The following is a 21645-nucleotide window of genomic DNA, read 5'->3' on the forward strand; positions in this document are numbered from 1 at the left end:
ATGTTCCAGGCCAAGTCCGACATAATCAAGTAGTCGGATTGGATAACAGCCATGGATCGACCAACCTATGACAACCCTTTTCAAGAAATGATTGCTTCTGGCGCTGGGCAAGTTGTTGCTGATTGCTGATGCAAGCGCATCATGTCTCCCAACAGGCGTCACCGCTCTCAATTTGGGGCAAGATCGGATCGAAAACAACCCGTGTAGGGACTCTGTGGCCACTTACGGGCAGTCGACCTTCCATAACGCCGTCATTGCAATATTTGACGATTCGCTTCTGAGCAGTGTCAATTATGGCCTCGATATTGTATTGATAAGCCCGGGAAGTCTTGCTCTCGTCGTACTCTTTGATACTTCTTCGCATGTAGTCTTCACGAGTCAAGCCGCCTGGCTTGAAAGTTACAAACCCTGGAAAATCATTGAACTCGCCATCCGCGTCCATGTATAGGAATACGATCACGGTTTTCTTGCCCATTTTTCCCATTGAAGGAACCATAAACGCTTTCTGACCAGCCTGCCTGACTGTCTTATGTTGACGAGTTGGTTCCTGTTCTCCATTCTCTAGGGCACGTTCGCGTTCCTCGCGCGAGATTGGGAGGTCTTGGCTCCATACGCCAACTTCAATCTTTCCGTCTGTTTCCATATAAGGTATGTATTTTGGGCTGCAGGTAGGTTTGGAAGGATCCCAGTCAGAGAAGATACTGGAGAAGAAGGACTCGCGTTGAGATCGTGTGATTGGGCAGAGACTGAGAAGGTCGGTGGTGTTGTGGGAAACCTCGAGCCAGGCAAAAAGTAGGTCTCTTAGGTCGTGCCTTTCTAAGTATGTTAGATGGCAGTAGTGCGTGATGAACGCATCGGGGGCGCGAGACGTGGTAGCGTTGGAGTCTCCAAGGAAGTCTTCTAGCTCGGCGCCCTGGATGGGAGTAAATGCCATCCCGGTGCTCTGATGAGCCATTCTGCCTTTTCTTCTGGTTATACACGTCTTGGGAGAAAGCTATGTCTTCTCAGAATCGACTTTTCTGATCTTCTTAGCAATGCTTAGAGCGATGATTAACATGAATATTTGGGGGAGATGTAAGATGCGTTTTGATGGTAAAATCTATTTGTACGATGATATACCCTTCTAATAAATGCTATTTACACAGAGAATAAGGGCGAAAGCTTTGCCTTCCTTGTACTGTTCACCACCTACCTAAAGGTAAGTGTCATGGTTAGGTAGGCGCTGCCTGTTGACACTCGGAAAGGTCGTTGCTAACGTAACGTCTAACATAAGGTAGGTAATATATCTTAGTACCTAACATGAGATGGATGATCTCAGGGGTAAAACCCAAATGACAATAAACGTGAAAGCTTTAGAAACAGCATGTTACTTCACTGATTCATTCATGCTAAAGCAGCATAGCAATGTAAACATATTCAAGTCGCATAATGTAGCCCTCTTTTGCGATTGTCTCCTCATTGTCTCCCTATTGTCTCTCTCTTGTTGCTCCTCCTCTCCTCGGCTTTCTAACTTGTTCGTAATATCACTTCTTACCTTGCTCAAACCTCTCCCTGCCTGTACTTCTCTCCACACATTCATAAATATTCTACCCTCCTACTCTTTCACCCTTTCACACTTCTCCTCCTCTGCCACACCTCCTCACCATCCCCCCCTCGCGTGTTATTTTTTCATTCCTGGCCTTTTCTCAGCCTCCGGCCTCCTTCATGCAGCCTTTTGCTCTCTTCTCTCTTGTTGTCCTATGTGCACACTGTCGCTCTCTTCTTCCTCGTTGTCCTTCGTGCAGCCCGTTGCTCTCTCCTCCTCAATCGATCTCCGCTTCCGATATCCGCCAGCCTTCCGGCAACGATCCAAGATATGTCTGGCAATACTGGCCAAGCTGGTCAAACTGATCCGGGTCTGCAGGAGGCAGACCCCGTTCAGGTTGACCATGCTAATATGGCGCCCAATATCAAGGAAGAGCCCGACGGTCTTCCTCCCCCTGTGGTGGGCACTCGCCTCAAGGACTTCGAGGCACTGCATAATGGTGCCAAAGATACAGTGTTTCAGATCCAGATTCTCCTAGCGCTTCAGTACATGGACCCAGAGCTGAAACCCAAACTTATAGCAAGGCTTATATCTGGGCAAGATCCGATGACTCCCATCACCACACATCACCACACATCACCACATGGCTCAACTTCACCTGGAGAGGAAGCGTGCTGGACATGATGAACGAGCCGCTAGTCGACCTCGAGGAAGTCCCGCAAGAAACAAAAGCCCATCAGCCCACAGCCAGGACTGAGGCGCGGATGAACGACAACACTGTTCCCCAAGCTCCACCACAGCCCAAACAGGGGTGGAACAAGAGGAGGCGATAAAACACTGGCCACTGCACCTGATACTGACACATATCATTCAACCTCATTCCTCCTCCCAAATACGACTAATGGCGGGCGAGTAGGCGAGTGAGAAGTTGCCAGGTGGTAGTTCCACTGGGGGTGAATCAGGGCACAATGTCGCGATTCTGATTATACCTACCTACCTACCCGAGCGGCAGAATGCTTGCCAGTTGCTGGCACTGCCTGACACTTCAAGGCTCGTCTCCTATAGTGTGCCTCAGGTTGAGCACAGGTGAAAACTTTTCTTATGATGTTTACCATTCACCTCATCAACTTCCCATCTCCTCATCTCCTCCGCTCCTCATCTGATCTCCCTCATCAACAACTCAAACACAGGAACTACGCACGGTATTTCCATCCGCCCCTAACAGCACAATGCCAGAGCTAACGTCTCCAGATTCCAGAATATTCTCAAGCATACCTCGATCACCTTGGCGAAGAGTGGATGACTCGATGGTCCAATTGCACACCAAGCATGAGAGACTATTCTAGAGTTGCTTTGGAGCTGATGGCAACCATCACCAACCCCGCAATCATTGATCGTCTCTCGAATTGCAATCTATACCGCCTGAGAACCAACGTCATCTTCGGAGTGACTTGGTCTACGGAAGACAATCACACCTACTGGCCCTCTGTCAGTACCAGCGACATCGTGGAAATGGAGAACGCCTGGGGAAGAGACAGACTCGAGCATTTCAATCTACACTATTTCGACAATATCTACATCGCAGAGGGCCATTATATCTCCAACTGCATCGGCCAGACATGCTTTCGAGTACACGAACTCATCGATTACATGTACGAGCAAGAAGAGCAAGAAAGGGAGAGGGAACGGCTCGAGATGGTCCGCTTCCTTCGAGAGGCGAAAACCCTTGCGCAAGAGCTAGTAAGTATTAAGTGGTTACTGCATGTTTGCTGCCAACCTCCCTCCAATTTCCCGGGTAGTCCCACCAGTTCTTGAAGAGTTGCAAAGCCTATCTACCTAGCCCGTGACGGGACACAGGCGCAGTTGCTGGACTGAATCAGCCATTCTTGACAACGAGTTCAAATCGGCACCTGGTATCTTTAAATTGATTCAAATCACCATTATTTCTCCGGGCATCGGTCTACGATCGAACTTGATGGGTTTCTTTTTTGCCGCTTTTGAGCATAGGTGTCCCCAGAAGGCCAATGGATATGGCCCTTGGTCGACACATATCAAAAGCATAAAAGAAAATCACGCTGCTGTTATCCTCATGCTCTGTCCTCTGCAAGAAAATCAGATCATGGCTGAATCGGACGGGCCATGATTCACTGACGAGTTCGTCACCAGACTTGAACACTGTAAGTTCACTATCAACGTGAAAAACTGGCATCTAACCATCTGAACAAGCATCGATCCCCTGGGCTTCGAAGCGATCAAGATTGACCTTCGAAAGCAATGCCGTTGCAATGAAAAGGGCCGTCCCTGCCGCTGGCGAGTTGCAATAACTATACCTTTTCCCCATCCCACACCTTCTCTCCGCACCATCATAAACCACAACTTTCATACCTAAACGAGATATTTCGCATTACCATATAGGCTGGTAAAAGCAAGAGATATATATCGTCCTTATAAGCAAAGCGGTACGATTTAACTGCGGATTAAAGCTATTCTAGGACGACCTGCACTCGGCCTCAGACTACTTGGTCTGTTCACCACCATCAAGCTTCTGATTGCCACTCGCGTTGCCAACATGCATCTCAAATTCGTATTGACATTTTCCGGTCTGTTGTAAGTCCTCCTGATAGCCCCCCAAGGCCACCCCTCCCCCTCGACCTCCTCTTGCATCTCCTTCCAAACAAGGCATCTCATATAGTGAAGCCATTAACAGGACTGGATATGTTGCTGAGCGCCCCCCGAGGTCCATCTTGTATACAGAAGGAAAGCTAACCCGTAATGAACTCAGGCTTTTTACCGACCTTGCCCAGATGATGCACCAAGTCGAGGAAGGATGCGATGCTCCTCGCCTCTCCCTCCATCTTTCTCCTTCTGCATCCCCTCATTCTTTTCATCTTCATCCCCTCGCCAACTGTGATCAGAAGTGGCAAACCCGAAACACCCTGTTTTTATTGTCATGGACGACGATGATGATGTTCTCCAAGTCCCCCCTCTCAGACCTCTCCCCCTCGCAGGCAAGGCATATCATATATCGAAGCTATCAGCCAGACCGGGAATGTTGCTGAACGCCCCCCGGGGTCCATTTCGTGCACAGAAGGATGCCTGACTCATGATGAACTCACGCTGTTTACCGACCTCGCCCAGATGATGCACCAAGTGGAGGAAGGCCGCGAAGTTCGTATGAACTCAAACACTGGCGAAGCTTCTTGTCTGCTGTTTTCAAAGAGTGGGAAACCACTATGGGTAATGCCGATGACTTACCGCTTAGGCCTATTACTATATCAGATGACAGAGTCAAAGGAGGCAGACTCAAGATGAACCATCCCTCGGAGAGCAAGGAGATATCGAACCCTGATATTGGGTGACAAAATAAACTCAGCTCAAGGTATCCTAAACTCATCATAAGCTTGCCCTAAACTTATGCTAAACTTATGCTAAGTTACCTAAGTCTTTTTGTCGTTTAGGATCAAGTTCATCTAGCCATCCGCCGATGACCTGCCTGCCCCTCAAGCCGGTAACCTTGTCAGAAAACAGAGTCAAGGTTGGCAAACTCAAGACAAACCATCCTCCTAGCGCTGAATATCCTGGACCACCCGGTCCTAATCGACTTCAAAACTGCCCTGTCTATATGAGCGTAATTCCTTCCGCGCAAGACCAGCTCCTCCAAGCTATCTGGAAAGACGAGAATGGAAAGTTCATCAATCCTCGCTATGTGGAAATGGATATGCCAGTAGGAACCTGCATCGATCTTGCCGTCCTCAAGTTCGACCGAACCGCCACTTCTCGAATCCAAGAGTACAACAAGGCGCGCATCACGAATGCTGCTCGCCGCCGACTAATGCATTTTGCTGCAGTACCTAGGTACGGGAATGGCACCTGTTGTTCCAGAAAATTGTCGAGAACCAACCCTTCTGGTACCTGAGCTCATCGGAGACCGTGCCGAGCAGACAGCCGCCGCCTAGAACGCCATGCTGGACTCCCGTGCTCGCCGTCGCCTTGATCAACGTCATCCATAAACCTCCCGCCTTTACCGCAGACGTTAGAGGTGGGCGTCATATTGGCATTTACCATCCAGCATACCTATGTTCTTAATGTGTCAGTTCGTCAGCGGCCAACATGTCGCTTACTTCGATACTCTTCGCATATAGTTGGACTCATCAGCACATCGCGTTGGTGAACCAGGAGACCTTTTTTGTTCAACGTCACATTGCTCGCATCAGTCATAAACCTCATATCTTCAACACAGGCGTCAGAGGTGGGCGTCAAGTTGGCCTTTACCATCCAGTATATGTCTTCATATGTTTGTCGGTCAGAGGCGAATATGTCGCTCGCTTCTACACTCTTCGCATGTGGTTGGACTCAACAGCACGCCGCGTTGATGAACCAGGGTTGTTGTTCAAGCTTCATGGCACCAAAAGCGGAAATGCGCGTCTGATATTTTGTTATGTTATAGTTACTCTTCAACCATCTATGCTATAGCCTTTAAGCTAATCAAGATTGCGAAAGCCTCTTGATACTTGACGCAAATACAACAAGTTGACGTACAACTTAATTCAATATTCTTTTGGGAGCTCAACACACGTGAGGGTATGTACTCAGCTTATTAGCTATGACTTCCCGGTTTATGAGAGTACGTCTAAATATAAGAGGCCCTATAGCAAACTGTAGAGACCAAGTAGGCTTCCGTGGCGCCTTTCATTATGCGTAGCCGTTGCATGACCGTTGGGTGTCAGTGCCAGCCCAAACCTCCACCTCAATAGTAGCAAGTGCAGCTTTGCCATCGGTCAGAGACACAAGGCTTCCGATTTAATCCGCCGGTACAAGCCTATTCTCGTTTCCGGATGAAGTTGCAAACTTGGCTGATCATGACATAACTTGACAAACAGGGATAGGCAGTAGCAAACATCGTTCAGATGTGGCAAAACAACTGACTCAAGACAACGCTCCTCTTCCGTTTTGGTACATGAAGGTTATCTTTTGGTCCAAAGATGAGCCGCTAACGGCCAAACAATGACTTTGTGGAGTTTGAGTTTAGGTGCCTGCAGCACCTGATGATAGACTTTTACGGGGACAGTCCGCTTCCCAATCGTCTCCCCGCGGTTGCCGGGAAAAGCAACTGTCATGGTTCCACGAGCAGTCTTTGTTCTTGTGTGGCCTCGGATTACCCAGCTGCTTGGCGAGTCTAGATCCATTTGTGCGTCAGGTCGTGATACCCACATATGCCTCACCGCTGATGTGCTGAAGTGATTTCACAATACAGATAGGTCACTGTCGAGGAAGCTTTTAGGCATAAAGATAACTGTTATACATTATTAAGGCTATTAATGCCAATCCTAGTAATACTGGCTGTTCAAAACAATCATTACCTTTTCATCATCATTAATTCCATCTCATTGTTTACCAAGATACTCCAGGTTAAGGGCTGTACTTCTCCCACTTGATCTTGGAAACATCCTTGTAGCACTTGGACTCAAGGGCGTACTTGTGGCTGGAGTACGATCCCTTAGGAAGAGTTTCCAGCTCGGCACACTGGGGCACAAGGCGGATGGGAGCACAGCCCTTGGGGATGTTGCGCTGGATCTTGTTGTTCTTATCGATGGTGAGGTGTGCCTGCTCAATGACGATGAAGTGCTTGCCCTGGTAGTATTCCAAGCTCTTGTTACACGCCACAAAAGTCTCGGGCAGCAGATATGTGTAGGGGTCCTCGGGCTGGTTCAACTGAACACCGGGTGTGCCGGGCTCGAAGTTGAGAGTAGCACCGAAAAGGTTCTTGTTCTTCTTGTCGGCCACGAGAGCGATGCCATTGGGAGTCAAAGGAGTGCCACCGTCGCTGATGACAGTAGCCTCGCCGTTTTGGCGCTCCTCCTTGGTACCGTTTTGGTAGAAGATACGGCCGTCCTTCTCGATAACTCCGACGAGGGCGAGGCCGGCTCCGGTGTGGATGCTGGTGAGCTCGGTGTTGTGGATGGGAGGATGAAAGTCCTTGGAGTGGTCTGTGACGTTGACGACGAGCTTGAAGCCCTTTGATGTCGACCGTGAAGGGTATTTGGGGTTCACGTTGATGTGAGGCTGGACCGGTGAGGCCGCTGCAAGGCCGAGGAGGCTGAGGAAGAAGGTTGAGGTGAGCATGGTTGTTGAGAGGTAAAATCTGAGAAGGGAGGATGGGAAAAGGATGACAAGAAGCAAGTTAATGTCTTGTCTATGGTGTTTGTAGTCTTTGGAGAGAATTGATGATACTAGCAAGCCAAGAAAGAGAAAAGGGCGATGGCCGAGTGTCTTAAATGTTTGCCTCAAAATCGTCCGTCCTGGTTCTCAGCTCAGCCGATGTAACGATGAAGTCCATCACAGCTGGGCTGGCCGATCAGAACCTGGAAGTGGCTGGCCTAGCTGGCTAGCATCGTGAGGTGACTAGCGGACCCTCAGTGGGTATTGAGCCCATCAGTGGTCAGAGTGGAACCCGCTCCAGTGGATTGCAGGGGGTTTAGCGAATGGCTAGAGGGATCACCGGTGCGGGGAGTCCCAGCCGTGGCCAAGTCGGGGCCTTTAATACGAGGGTCCTGCCGCGACTACTTCATTGGATGGGTGTTTCTCTCCGGATGGACAGAAGAGACAGATGCCATTCACGATGTTGAGGCCAGTATCAGAGGCAAGATATACAAATATTACTATAATACACTGACTACACAATCTCAAACACACCCAAGCAAGCAAATGAATATCGTCATGAAAGGTCCAGTTCTTCTGACGTCAAGAGATTACGATGCTCAATCCCTTGTTTCGAAACATGAGAGGATCCCAGTCCAATCGTTGAAGATCCGATATCCATAACTAGGTAGCTTCCTTTTTTATCTTTCAAATGCCATTCTTCCGTCACATGCTACGATATCCATTGGTCTTTTTTTTTGTCCCTCGCCGATAAAACCCAAATCTGTGGATCTAACACTAACGATTAGTTAGCAGGTTAGCTAACGTACATGCACAGGCGAGACCGATGCCAAGAAATAGGATACGATGGTCTTTGTTTGACAGGACGGAGGCTGGCCTCAGCCTCATGTTACGCGAAATGGTGGTCCTCATCATGGACATTCCGTTTTGTCAAACGTTGAGCTCCATCGCGTGGCATTGCAGTCGCAGGGGTTGGCTCACTAGTCCATTGTCTGTCAACTTTTATGACGTTTCTGTTCAAGACTCAACAGATCTTTACGAGATGGCGGTTTCAGATCCCTTGAGATGATATCACCAGGGTCTTTTTGTATGTGTCACTGCGATGATCTTTCGTGTCCTGCATCGTGAATTATATCATAAATGTGGTTCATATCTCAATTACGTGTAGCCTGTTCATATGAGATCACCAACATTCCTCCAGAATAGTATCGTTGGAGTCGGAGTTTTCGGGCGGGCATTTTCTTCCAAACGTAAACTCAATCTCGATGTCCTATCATGCAACTAATTGAAGCATAACGTTACTTGGCGGCGGCTTAGACGTGAAAACACCATCATGATCATATGATGCTAGTCAGTGCAAACCTCTCATGATTTGGAATGGGATTTGGTTAGTCAATGTCTATTCTTGATAACCGTATCCTCAATTCCTCCTAGCCTAGGAACCGGGCTCGCTCATCGCTTCAACGGCGTGGTTTGGTTGTGGAGAATGTCTTCAGTCTAGACCTGGGCGAGTTGACGACTTTCTCCATTTGTCTTCCACTTGTTATGGTTTAGGCAGTGACTTTACCCCAAGCTGTGGCTTGATGACATCGTTGAGGTGTATGGAGTACTGCAATGTCTATGCGTCAGGTTGAGAGATAAAGCATTGCTTGTCTTGGTGTAGATGCGGTGAGGCAACTAAAAGTCCTCTTCTTTCGCCAAGTCTGATATCGCGAAAACACCAGAGCCTCAGTTGGAGGTGGTGGTCAGACTGTCAGGTGTTGGTTGCAACTTATTACACTTCGCCAGGCACAAGTTTACCTGGCTACTGTCGCCTCCAATAAGCAACCGTCGGAACTCTCAAGGCAGATAATTAGAGTACACCATTAAATCCATTGAGTTCACTCCAAGACATCGTCTCCTCAGCCCGGGCCGTGTGAGCCAAAGTTCCCGCTGGCCCCGACCTCTATGTATGTATGTATGTATGCAACCACATTGATCACCAGCCAATAAGATAAGGTAGGCCTCCCCTAGCGGGCATTTTTACACTTCCGAACAACAAACATGGCCAACCAAATACCAATAACATGACTTCTGACCTCCAGTTGAGGGGTTGAGGGACAATCATTGGAACTTGCCGGGCCAAGAGGTTACGAGAAAGCCTACTCAAGGTGTCATTTTAAGCCATGCCGAGAGTATGTGAGACGTACCTAGAGTAAACGACAACAGAGTATAAAGTGAAACGCTTCGTCTGAGAGTTTCTTTGTGAATGCACCCTCTTTCCAATCCCATTCACAGCGTCTAGTTCATGAGTGATACTCAATCACTTCCCCAGATTCAGGACGAGCCTACGGAATTAAGTTTCGTAGGCTCGGACAATTCGCTCAGCCGTAAGTTAAAAGTGTCAGGCTCGAGTCATTATGCTTGGGAGATACTCCACCGGCCGCTGTACTGACGTTGCACCGCCTTGTATCTAGTCTCTCCAACAGACTTCGAGGCCTTGTCCGCAGTGACATACTCTCAGGATGTGGATCAGAGCCTCATGGACTCATGGACGAACGAGATCATTTCTCTTGGCCCTTTGATGGATCAAGAGGATGTCCTTGGCTTGGCTATGAACTCCGCACCTCCAGCTGTGGACGACTTCTCCGACCTTGACTTCGCAGCGCCGATTATCGGGATGAATTCGCATCTCAGCGACGTCGAAGCACCTCCCTTTGACCTTTCATCCTCGCCTGTATCTCTTCTAGATCTTCCTGAATCCGCATATGAGGTGATTCTAGGATATGTATCGCTCTCTGGCTCCCCAGACCCCACATCCACTCTATAGAGTGCGGGTTCTGTGTGCAGCCAGTCGAACGATACAGTCCTTGACGCATTCTCTCCTGTAGTTTTAGGAAGTGATGGAACTCAGATACAATCTCTTGACCTCACCTCTCCAGACTTTAGTTCTCCTCCTGCTGAGACCTCGACAGATAATGGTTCAGGTTCAGAAACGAGCAGCAAGGAAAGGTTCGAAGAAGATACTGTCACTCGTTTGAAAAGTGACAAGTTTGCAAGAAATGGAATATTTTTTTGCAACTGGCCCAAATGCGACAAGTCCTTCAGCGAGAATCGCAAGCGGAAGTGAGTCTTGTCATCCCTTAATTGCGTAGGCCCAAGTTGCTAAAGAGAATTCAGCAACCATCTTCGAACTCATATCAGACCTGTTCACTGTTCCTGGCCTGGATGTAACTATACAGATGTTTGGCAGAGGGATATGAAACGTCACTACGAGACTCATCGCTCCCGGAAGACCTTCCAATGTTTGTCATGCAATGAATGGTTTACCCGGGAGTACAACTTGAGTCGACATGAGCGGGAGGCACATCGTGGAAAGAAGAGGGAGAGGAAGCGCCGTAGCTAGTCGGTCCTTTTAATAGCGTGCACCGAGAGCAAATTTAATTATTATTCCTCCATTGTTGGTTTCTTTCTAAGTATACAGACTGTATGGTAGTATAACTAAAACCTTGAACATATGCTCCTTTCACTTCAAGCATCCAATCCTGCGCCTCCATCCGACTCAGTATCACTATCCTCACTTCGATCGCTGAATTCATCTTCATTTATATGTGCCAATGAGGCAGAATCTGTGAGGATTGATGTCAATATACCGTTCGACAACTGGCATAAATCTGTGATAAACTCACCGTCACTCCATCCATCACCGATTCCCAAGACTTCGTCAGCCTCAACCTCGCCGAGGATTACAGAGCTCATAGTCTCGGTGATATTCGTTACAGAGTCGGGCTGCCATGGGGTAGGCTGTTGCTGAGTTTCGATCTGCTTTTCAACTGCTGTACTCAGCTCACTACTAAGCATTCCCAAGGCTTTACGCTGATGTGGCCAGTGCTCATTCTCCCACCCGCCTGGCAACTTAATAGGTCTCCAGTTCAGGTACGCTTTCTGATGAGACTCGGGCTCCTCGAACCTTCCAGGGTGGTGCCTAAAGTAGAATTTGCAGCATAGACATGCAAGCTTGCTGCATGCTATATATCGATCACCATCGACGAAGCTTCTTTGGTTGCGATGGAATTCTTCTAGCACTTGGATCTCAGAGTGCACACGTGCTTGGCCGTTATCCTCGTCGTACATGGATCTAATGGCATCTTCCAGTTTTAGTGGTCCATCTAATCGAGCGAGATAACTCTGCATATCCTTAAGGCGGGGATCCCCAGGCTGCAGTATCCTTTTCAAGATGGAGTTGAGGTTCCTGAGCCCATCCGCTGGTGGAACAATTGCCGGGGTAGAAGCCTGGACTTTCTTGATCTGATAAGAGTTGAACAGTAGTCCTAACTTGAGAAAGTCTTCGATCAGAAGTGCTGGAATGCGGATTCTCTCGGCAAGACGACCTATTAAATGTCTGACTGCCTTGATGTTCATTACAGTTTCTCGAGGTGCAACGCCAAGCTCCCTACTCAGAGACCCAAGGCTCGACATTTGAGGATCATGTCGAGAATCGTAAGCAGTTTGACAGAGGACTAGAGTGTCAATATTAGTGGCAGAGAATCGAGGTAGCCACTCTAGGAGGGATCTTCTTTCTATGGTAGTCTCTGGTTAATTATGCCTCTTCCTGTTGTTATGGCCCAACTTACCAGCTCCTTGGACAGCTGTGGCATCTTCTTTTAGATACTCTTCGCAGTAACGAGTAGCACGCAATAATAGCTTGTGCTCTTTCTTCAGTCTTGGGGCTGCAAAGTCAACGCATTTCTTTGTCAACTTCTTTCTCAGCCTTTCTCGTTCTTCCTCGGTCCCTTTCGGGTCCCTTTGTAGCTGCTGAAGAATGTCGTCGAGGAACAGAATGACATTACTGTGCGGCGTGAAGTTCGCGGCAACCCAGAGAATAACCTCGTTTGTCTGTGATTCTAGAGCAATTGACGTAGTAGTGTCTCCGCCCTTTCGATAATCGCAAATGAAGCACAAGTTTTTGAGGAACCTGCGCCTGATACCTCGAACATCAGTTGGAGCATGGGCGGCGATCATGTGAGGGCCATCGATGCCTTTGAGGATATGGAACAGTGCAAGATTCTCAAAAAGACGTGAGAGAATCTTGTCGTATTTGTCTAGACGAGGCGGTCCCACGCCCATGGTGTTGATAGTCAATGCAGGAGTATGGGTAGAGTAGTAAGAAACCTCTTTGAAAGGGAGGTAGGGATCAACGTTATATAACGTTGCTTCACTCTGTTATTCCATTTTGACTTTTAGTCGAGGACGTATAGCCTTGTGTTTGTACCCTCCATCTCATGTTGGTTGGCTTCCCGTTGTAAGTCTAAGGCAGAATGGGCCGAGTGTGGTCTACACTGAGGCTGGGTTGCCCCTGGTCATAACAAACCGTCCTCTCTGACTTAACAAAGCACAGAGAAAGTGGAAAAACACCAATGATATTCCAGGGCGCATATGGGAGAGTGTGTGCAAATCCACCAAAAGCAAAGTGCACATTGATGATTGATGACATCCGGTGGAAAGGGAGTATCTCAGAGCCGCTGAATGGCCAGACTTGTTGGATCTGTGCCAAGTAAATGAGCCTGCTCCAGGGATGAATTGCCTTTTGATTCTCCGAACCGCTTTGATGTTTCCTCCCTTGTTTCCAATTGACACAGGAATATCCGAGCCCATTGGTTCTATCGTGAACCCATATTTCAACCAAACCTACCTACCTAGGTACCTTACGTACAGTACGAACCTTCTATTCAATTCAACGGATGTCTTGACTAAAGCAATGTACGATTTGACAGTGGGTCAATCCCTGTATGTATAGCACCCAGACGCTGACACTTCTACGAAAAGCAATGACATACATTGATATAGGCTAAAACAAAAGATACACACTTTTTTTCCTCCTTTTCCATCTAAAGTGCTTAATTCCTCCTGATGAAACAATCCATACTCCCGAGGCACTGGGACCTACCAAGGAACGAATGGACAGTGCTTCAGTTGACCAGGACAGGGCTGATGGCGCTAGACGCGGAGCGAACTCCGCTAAACTAAGTAAATCTCGATCTGGTTGGCTCGTCCAGCTTTGGCGTGATGCGAGAGCTTCGCCAAACAGGTCCACTTCGGGAAAATCGAGAAATTCCATTGCCATGGATTATTATTAGGCATGAGCTACAGCTCCCCCTCATACTCACTCAGTCATACCCTAACTTTTCTTTCCTTGCATCATCCTCTTCTCCAGGTCCCTCGTCGCCCAAGGTAGCTCGCCAACCATGCCTTCGCTGGACAGGCTGCCAAACGAGGTCCTCTGTAATATCGCCGGCTTCTTGGTCAAGAAATATGATATAGCTAGCTTATCACGAACCAACCGACACTGCTACGATATCGCCAACCCGATTCTCTGGAAACGCGAAGCTCGATCGGATAGACCGGGCGCCATACATTGGGCTGTCGAACATGGAGACATCAATACCTTGTGCCGTGCTCTCGAAGCTGGCGTTGACGCTTCACGGGTAGCCTTCACCCATAGACCCAAACCACGCATCGACCCTGACCATAAGTGGTACAACTATCATTCGAACTACTACGACGACCCTGTTTGGAGGATTCAGGACGATGACCACTCAGTTGATTTAGACGCATCATATGTGTTACACGACGCGTGCGATTGCTTCGAAAGCGGTTGCGATGATGGCATATTTAGCGATTGCAGATGGGAGCCCATACATGTTGCTGCGAGTAAGGGACGGATCGATATGATCGAGATTCTCCTCGATGCGGGTGCTCCTGTTGATGCCCCTTCGTGGGGTGTGTGCTTGTGTCGCCCACATCTGCCCATGGAAGCCTTCACCGAGTCTCCAGCTGTTGATGAAGGAGAGCTTGAGGATTTACATGGGGGAAACTGGACTCCTTTACATGTCGCCATATGCCATGGGCAAATTGAAACGGCAAAGTTTCTATTGAAACGTGGAGCGTCGCCGGTCATCTATCAGGGAATAGACTTTGAACTGGAACCGCTCGCATGGCGACAGGATGACACTCCTGTGGACTCGAGCAGATTCAAACTCACCGCACTACACCACGCGGCGAAAGAGAACATGATGGATCTCATCGAGTTTCTCATTGACGAAAAATACCAAGAAGACGTCGATGTCGAAGGTCCGTTTATGGGAACACCACTATCTCAAGCAATATGGTATGGACACTGGGACACCGTAGTCCCATATCTCCTTGAGCATGGTGCCGATATTGATAAGAGACTCATTGAGACGGGGTTGACATCCCTCATGATGGCGTGTTTCTCACGTCGCTTCGATGACGCCGCAAGACTCGTTGATTTGGGTTCAAATGTCACCACATTATCTGTACATCAATTCAGTATTCTTCACCTGATTCTCGGGCCTCGTCACCTCCGGCCAGAAGACTTTTTTGACCCCCTCGGATCTCCTCCGAAGGAACCCAGCAAAGTCTCCGAAGCCGAAATCATCCAGAAATTCATTACTAAGGGTTTCGATGTCGATGCACGGGAAACTCTTCTTGGAATGACACCGTTGATGGTGGCGAGCGCGAGCTGCAACACAGATGCAATGCAAGCATTGCTCGAAGGTGGTGCCAATGTCAACGCGGTAGACAATGAAGGTCTGTCTGCGCTTGCCAGGGTCGGTGAGACTGCCGAAGGTTCTGCTATTCTCGGTTTATACGATTCTGCCAAGCTGCTGCTTGATGCAGGAGCAACATTGGAAGATTCGAGAGACGAGATCACTCCACTCAACATCATCTGCACACGGCAATGCGAACCCTACTTCAACCGTGAATGGGATAATCAGCACGCCACTCTAGCCAAGCTTCTCATTGAGCATGGTGCTGACCCAAACGAAAAGGGGGTTGCTACCAGTCGTCCATTTACAGAGGCCATCATTCATGGAAACTTGAACATCGCTAGAGCGATCATTGAGAACGGAGGACGGCCAGAAAAGGGCGACTTGGAAAGACTTCTCTCAATATTCGTTCACGAACCGTATGATGATGGAAAGACGGATTTCATTCTACACATCGATTACGCCAAGTACGGCATCTCAGGTCCCTCCGAGGGCTTCTTGGTGGATCTTCTCAAAACAGCCCTGAACAAGCAGCTCTGGACACGAGCCGCCGACCTGATGAGGTCGGTGCCAACCCCGAACGTGTTCCGTAAGGGGTTGATCTACCGGTGCTTGGAGAAGCCCTCTCCGATTGCCGACGAGCCATCAAGCCTGATTCAAGTGCTTCTTGATCGTGGCCAGGACCCGAATGAGCTGTTCGAGGGCGAGCCACCGCTATATTATAGCTTCAGATCTGGGTCTTGTTGGCGGACGACACCTGTGCTTGTAAATGGGGGTGCTGACATTCATATGCCTACAAAAGCCATGCCTGACGGTGCTTTCATGTATACCATAACCCATGACTATCAGCCACAGACATGTCAACTTCTCGCCAAACATCCGCACGCGTTGCGTGACAAACCCGAGAGGCTACATCGGGAATGCTGGTCATCTCTTATACGCTGGCAGCCCCATCCAAGTAGGGTTCTAGTCGGAAGATCAGACGATCGTGTACCAACACTCAACTGGACATTTACCAGCCGGTTGATTTCAGCTGGTCTCCGAACTGATGTCACAACGCTTGATGATAAAGATGTCAAAGAACTCGTGAAGCAAGCGATCCCGAAAACTGAGGTCTTGAGAGTCGAGGGGCGAAAGGTCCTGGAAGCCTTCGACATACCCTATGTGGAACCCTCAGTGGTAGATATTCTCAATGCTAACATTGGAATTGATGATGAGGGCGAGCGCGAGGAAGAGGAAGAGGACGAGGACGAGGACGAGGAAGGGGAAGACTTCGAATATGGCTCTGTCAGTGATGAGATTGACGATCATTCAGATTACTACGTCGATAGCGATGGAATTCCATTCGAGTTTTTCCCTCCCTACATGGGCGGAGGGGATGAGGAAGAAGAGGAAGAAGATGAAGAAGATGAAAATGATCAAGGGCAGCAAGATGAAGAAGACGGATGGGGTGAGGAAAACTCGAGTGATTTTGATGACTATGATGATGGAGCTCCCATACCGATACCAGCCTCTCTGTTGTTTGGGTTTTTGATGTAAGTTCATATTTGCTAAAAGGTACGGTCTACGGAGTAATGTCGTCGTATTTGCTTCATAACGACTGGTCAGAGCAGGGTTGGGTTTATTTTATGATAGGTATGGTATGATTTATGGACTGGCGCTTTACGGATGGGATAAAGAGGTAGACGGATTGTGGGACGGCATCACGGTCTGGGGCTCGGCATTCCAGCAATATGGATGCAACGACATTCTGCGATGAAAATTAGGACAATGGATTTCATTTTGCTGTAAGATATGGTTAATGGGGTCTCGTGGAGTATCGAGGGAAAGGTGTTGGTTCAACTGAAATTCTATGTTAGAAGCTGAAGGGCGCGGTCAGACTGAAATCCCTCCAGCCATTCAAGTTATCTCACTGAGGCTCATTATCCTTCAATCTCTCCTTGTGGATGAAGCGTGACTTCTTGATACGTGAATATTACAAGACACCGAGCTGCTACGGAAGCGAGCTATGTTTCCGAAGCCGGCTTCGACCTCCGGCGGCGGGGGAAAACGCCAACACTATAACTAACGCCAGGGGCAACTTTGGCAGCCTCAGACTACGCTAATTTGGGTTTTGGGTGACAGGTCGGAGATGATACGGCGTTGTGGGACAGATTCTGAATGGGATCACAAGGAAAGGAAAGGTAGGGGATGAGGATGAAGAACCTTGAGGGTTTAATAGAGGCCGGTTGTCCGGAGATTCAGGGTACGTAGGTATGCTAATAGCGATAATATGAGTGTCAACATTCTAATTTTTTATCCTTCTCTTGAAATAGATAACTGAGTGTTGAGTAAAGTGTTGTTTGTGCGGAGTAGGTTATGTTACTCATATTAAGCTGTTTACTGTCATCGTGTGAAGCTATACACATGTTTTGATAGTGTGCTGTTCATCTGCAGGTTCTCAAGCTTAGGAATATGAGAATGCGGAGAAATAGCCAAAGAGGTAAACACTCGAGATGCAAAACAACTGAACTAACAAAACAGATCGAGTCCGAAAAAGCTTGGCTTCGTCGCCATCATCATGTGGCGGTTCTGGTCGAATCTCACTGAAGCTCCGGAGATGAAAGTGCGGAAGAGGCCACCCCGCATCCGCATCCGTGACCGTAGCCGGAGTTATGGGTCAGGAGGAGTTTCGGGGGCTAAAAACGGATGGATGGCGGGATACCGAATAGCGACGGAAATCAGATTTGAGGCATATGAGTTTACGACAAGGTATAGTATGCAGTCATGAGATGATGGAAGTCTTACTAGGTGTCAGTCATCGGTCAAAGTATACTAGAGATATTAATGATTGAGAGGGACGAGTCCTTGTAAAGTGTAAATGAGGCAACCTACGTACGATATCAGAGCCTCATCAGTGGAGAGTCGGTCCATCTGTGGACAACTGCATCATTGATAACAGTTTCCGAGTACAGTAACAATTTTCCACAGTTGACGACTCCGTAGCGATAACTGGAGCCCAATTACTCAATAGCGAGTATTTTAGGTACGGTTGCTGTGGTGTAGTTGTAGTTGTTACGGCATCATCCATCCATCATAGCATGCCCCCACTTACACCATCATCATCAGGTAGGTATCACATCGCCTCGGACAATGTTTCCCTAGAATGTTCCATTTTTTTCTCCAAGAGGCAGGCTAGCTTAATTTTCTCTCGATTGGAGTCTCTTGGAGACACATCATCACCTTTAATTTTCCTTTTTGACAGCAGAATATACCTAGAGACGGAGATTTGTACCGTAGCTGCCGTTGACTTGAGGAGGCTGGCGGCTTCAACCCCGCTCTGTGGGTGCCGAAAGAGGCAACCTTGGAGACCCCGCCTGGAGCAAGATGACCACACGCGATTGGTCTACAGCTCTAGCTCTTATCCTCCACTTTGCCCTTCTCGAGCTCTCCCCCAGTCAAACCAACACCGAACACCGAGATATGCCCCGTATCATGGACGAGGAGCTTCTCGCCCAGTTGCCCATACTTTCCTCTTCGAGTAAGACCCCTCCCAGTGTGTGGTCGCACGCGCTCCCCCTCCCCCGCTCTCTACGGCTGCGAGCGTGTTAGTTGGGACGGCATCCAGCGGGTTACAGGCCGGTCGCCGTGAATTGCAGACCACGGACACTCCAAATAGCAGCCTGACCAGGTACCTAATGGGATTGACAGCTCGATATTCAATGTCCGGTCTCGTTACGGCTGCCAGTTTCGGCGCTTGTCGCCTCCACAGAGAACCTACCGAGATGGAGAATGCTTCCAGACTTTGACGCCCACAGCTGATAGAGTACTCCATAACGTACACACACGGGACCCCCCCTCAGATGCCGACACCTTCGGGGTTCGCGGGATCGATGGAGATTCGCTGTCTGAGAGACACCGGCCCCTGCCCGTGCCACGGTTCCAGTTCCGTTCATGGCGAAAACGCAAGCATTACAGCGCAGCACTGCGGTCCTTGTGCTTGTGCTTGTGCGTGAGACGTGGAACCTTGGCTGTGTCATCTTTTGTCTTGTCTCCCTAACTGTGGAGAGCATACATCGTTGTAACAGGCTCGATCAGACGCCGGTGCCCGTTACTTGGTGACAAGATACATAGCCATGGCGCGTTCATTTCCAGAGCATAAATATCTGGCATCGGACCCTCGATATCCTGCTTTCTCTCCTCCTCACTCTCATCATCATCATCATCATCATCTTTCTTCCTTCTTCTCTTATTACTTCTTCCTCTCACCAATAAACCTTTTTCACAACCGCCAAAATGGTAAGCATTCCTCTCCATATATATCTATATCCTCTTGAGCCTCAACTAACACGTCAAAACAGGTCAAGGTTCTTGCAGTTCTCTACGACGGTGGCCAGCACGCCAAGGATGTATGTCTTTAACCACTTTCTTTGTTTCAACCCAATTCCTCTTGAATTTCTATCAACTATCTTCAATTGTCGTTGATTCTGCCTTCAACTCTCATATCTACCGACAACCACAAACAACTCCCCACACACCACCCCTCCGCGCTTGTCGACCTCAAACGCGGGGAAATGGTCTCACTACATGAGAATCAGCCACATCCAGCCCAATGATGCGGGGCAACGTCTGGGCAACATGCAAAGACATTGAGAACTGATAGTTGGGTGGCATTATTCAACTCGTGCCACTCTTGTGGTATACACTGCATGGGTCTGAGCAACAATGTAACCCAACTTACACCCATTGTCTTGAACACTGCATCATCAACCCCTCAATCACTCTTCAAATCACTTCTCCTCAGCAAATTGAGTTCATGGCAACTAACGCGTCTCATAGCAACCCCTCCTTCTCGGTACCACTGAGAACGAGCTCGGTATCCGCAAGTGGCTCGAGGACCAAGGTCACACTCTCGTCACCACATCTGACAAGGACGATGAGGGTTCTACCTTCGACAAGGAGCTCGAGGATGCTGAGATCATCATCACCACTCCCTTCCACCCTGGTTACCTGACCGCTGAGCGTCTTGCTCGCGCCAAGAAGCTCAAGCTCGCTGTCACCGCTGGTATCGGCTCTGACCACGTCGACCTCAACGCTGCCAACAAGACCAACGGCGGTATCACCGTTGCTGAGGTCACTGGCTCCAACGTCGTCTCCGTTGCTGAGCACGTTCTCATGACCATCCTCGTCCTTGTCCGCAACTTCGTCCCTGCCCACGAGCAGATTGAGGCCGGTGACTGGAACGTTGCCCACGCTGCCAAGCAGGAGTTCGATCTTGAGGGCAAGGTTGTCGGTACCGTCGCTGTCGGCCGCATTGGTGAGCGTGTCCTCCGCCGCCTCAAGCCCTTCGACTGCAAGGAGCTCCTCTACTTCGATTACCAGCCCCTTTCTCCCGAGAAGGAGAAGGAGATTGGCTGCCGCCGCGTCGACACCCTCGAGGAGATGCTCGCTCAGTGTGATATCGTCACCATCAACTGCCCTCTCCACGAGAAGACCAAGGGTCTCTTCAACAAGGACCTCATCGCCAAGATGAAGAAGGGCTCTTACCTCGTCAACACTGCCCGTGGTGCCATCGTCGTCAAGGAGGACGTTGCTGCCGCTCTCAAGTCTGGCCATCTCGCCGGTTACGGTGGTGATGTCTGGGACCACCAGCCCGCTCCCAAGGAGCACCCCCTGCGAACCGCCAAGAACAACTGGGGTGGCGGTAACGCCATGGTTCCTCACATGTCCGGTACTTCTCTGGACGCTCAGATCCGATATGCCAACGGTACCAAGGCCATCATCGACTCTTACCTCTCTGGCCGCCACGACTACAAGCCTGAGGATCTTATCGTTCACCAGGGTGACTATGCCACCAAGGCCTATGGTCAGCGTGAGAAGAAATAAATGTATTGAGAGAATGGAAGAAATGATTTGTACATGATGATGAATAGTTTTACAACAACTGCATTATAGACGCGGGTCAAAAGCAATCAGCGTTGCAGATAATACAATTTGTTAAAGTTCTACCTCCTTTTGTCTTGCCTTCAGTGATCTCAATAAGATGCCATGAAATGCCTCCCTTAATCTATTGAGCAAGCGATTGTTTTACTTGGTGATCTCCTTTAGATAACTTTAATATTTAGAGCAAAGGCTAAATCTATCCTGAACCTTGCAATGCACGATAAATACAAATACTGGCATAAAAGCAAAGGGAGGCAATGGATATAACACATACAAATGAACTAGCTTTGTCAAAAGAAACCATGTGTCCTATCTTTTGATTATTCTTCTTGGTTCCAAGTCAGGCTGCATGTGCACGTCAACAGCCACTTTACACATTCACTCATAATAACTGCCGCCAAAATGAAGCCAAGCAGAAATGTTCTGCTGTTCTTTGTCTTTTCATCTTGCTATTAATACAAAATTTCTCGCTATTTTTGGTATGCTTCG

The 21645-nt window shown here is 48.8% G+C and overlaps 8 protein-coding genes across 8 annotated transcripts; 5 read left to right on the forward strand and 3 right to left on the reverse strand.

Moving 5' to 3' along the window:
* Positions 1–139: 139 nt before the first annotated feature.
* On the reverse strand, positions 140–955 carry FMAN_05768 (uncharacterized protein; the record flags this gene model as incomplete). Its single annotated transcript, XM_041827535.1, has 1 exon — positions 140–955. The coding sequence occupies one exon, from the start codon at positions 953–955 to the stop codon at positions 140–142; it is 816 nt and encodes a 271-aa protein (XP_041678488.1).
* A 900-nt stretch (positions 956–1855) lies between these two features.
* Positions 1856–2358, forward strand: FMAN_05767 (uncharacterized protein; the record flags this gene model as incomplete). The annotated part of the gene is made up of 2 exons (XM_041827536.1): positions 1856–2070; positions 2127–2358. The coding sequence occupies 2 exons, from the start codon at positions 1856–1858 to the stop codon at positions 2356–2358; spliced, it is 447 nt and encodes a 148-aa protein (XP_041678489.1).
* A 496-nt stretch (positions 2359–2854) lies between these two features.
* Positions 2855–3668, forward strand: FMAN_16054 (uncharacterized protein; the record flags this gene model as incomplete). Its single annotated transcript, XM_041827537.1, has 2 exons — positions 2855–3265; positions 3366–3668. 2 exons carry the CDS (start codon positions 2855–2857, stop codon positions 3666–3668), a joined length of 714 nt encoding a protein of 237 aa, XP_041678490.1.
* A 3266-nt stretch (positions 3669–6934) lies between these two features.
* Positions 6935–7648, reverse strand: FMAN_05766 (uncharacterized protein; the record flags this gene model as incomplete). The annotated part of the gene is made up of 1 exon (XM_041827538.1): positions 6935–7648. The coding sequence occupies one exon, from the start codon at positions 7646–7648 to the stop codon at positions 6935–6937; it is 714 nt and encodes a 237-aa protein (XP_041678491.1).
* Positions 7649–9971: 2323 nt separating this feature from the next.
* FMAN_05765 (uncharacterized protein) lies at positions 9972–10493 on the forward strand (the record flags this gene model as incomplete). Its single annotated transcript, XM_041827539.1, has 2 exons — positions 9972–10053; positions 10141–10493. 2 exons carry the CDS (start codon positions 9972–9974, stop codon positions 10491–10493), a joined length of 435 nt encoding a protein of 144 aa, XP_041678492.1.
* Positions 10494–11194: 701 nt separating this feature from the next.
* FMAN_16055 (uncharacterized protein) lies at positions 11195–12790 on the reverse strand (the record flags this gene model as incomplete). Its single annotated transcript, XM_041827540.1, has 2 exons — positions 11195–12183; positions 12298–12790. 2 exons carry the CDS (start codon positions 12788–12790, stop codon positions 11195–11197), a joined length of 1482 nt encoding a protein of 493 aa, XP_041678493.1.
* A 1118-nt stretch (positions 12791–13908) lies between these two features.
* Positions 13909–16773, forward strand: FMAN_05764 (uncharacterized protein; the record flags this gene model as incomplete). Its single annotated transcript, XM_041827541.1, has 1 exon — positions 13909–16773. One exon carries the CDS (start codon positions 13909–13911, stop codon positions 16771–16773), a length of 2865 nt encoding a protein of 954 aa, XP_041678494.1.
* Positions 16774–19509: 2736 nt separating this feature from the next.
* FMAN_05763 (putative formate dehydrogenase) lies at positions 19510–21099 on the forward strand (the record flags this gene model as incomplete). Its single annotated transcript, XM_041827543.1, has 3 exons — positions 19510–19512; positions 19575–19622; positions 20053–21099. 3 exons carry the CDS (start codon positions 19510–19512, stop codon positions 21097–21099), a joined length of 1098 nt encoding a protein of 365 aa, XP_041678495.1.
* Between the last annotated feature and the right edge of the window lie 546 nt (positions 21100–21645).

The sequence above is a fragment of the Fusarium mangiferae genome (assembly GCF_900044065.1).
Source record: "Fusarium mangiferae strain MRC7560 genome assembly, contig: FMAN_scaffold002, whole genome shotgun sequence".
Lineage (NCBI taxonomy): Eukaryota > Fungi > Ascomycota > Sordariomycetes > Hypocreales > Nectriaceae > Fusarium > Fusarium mangiferae.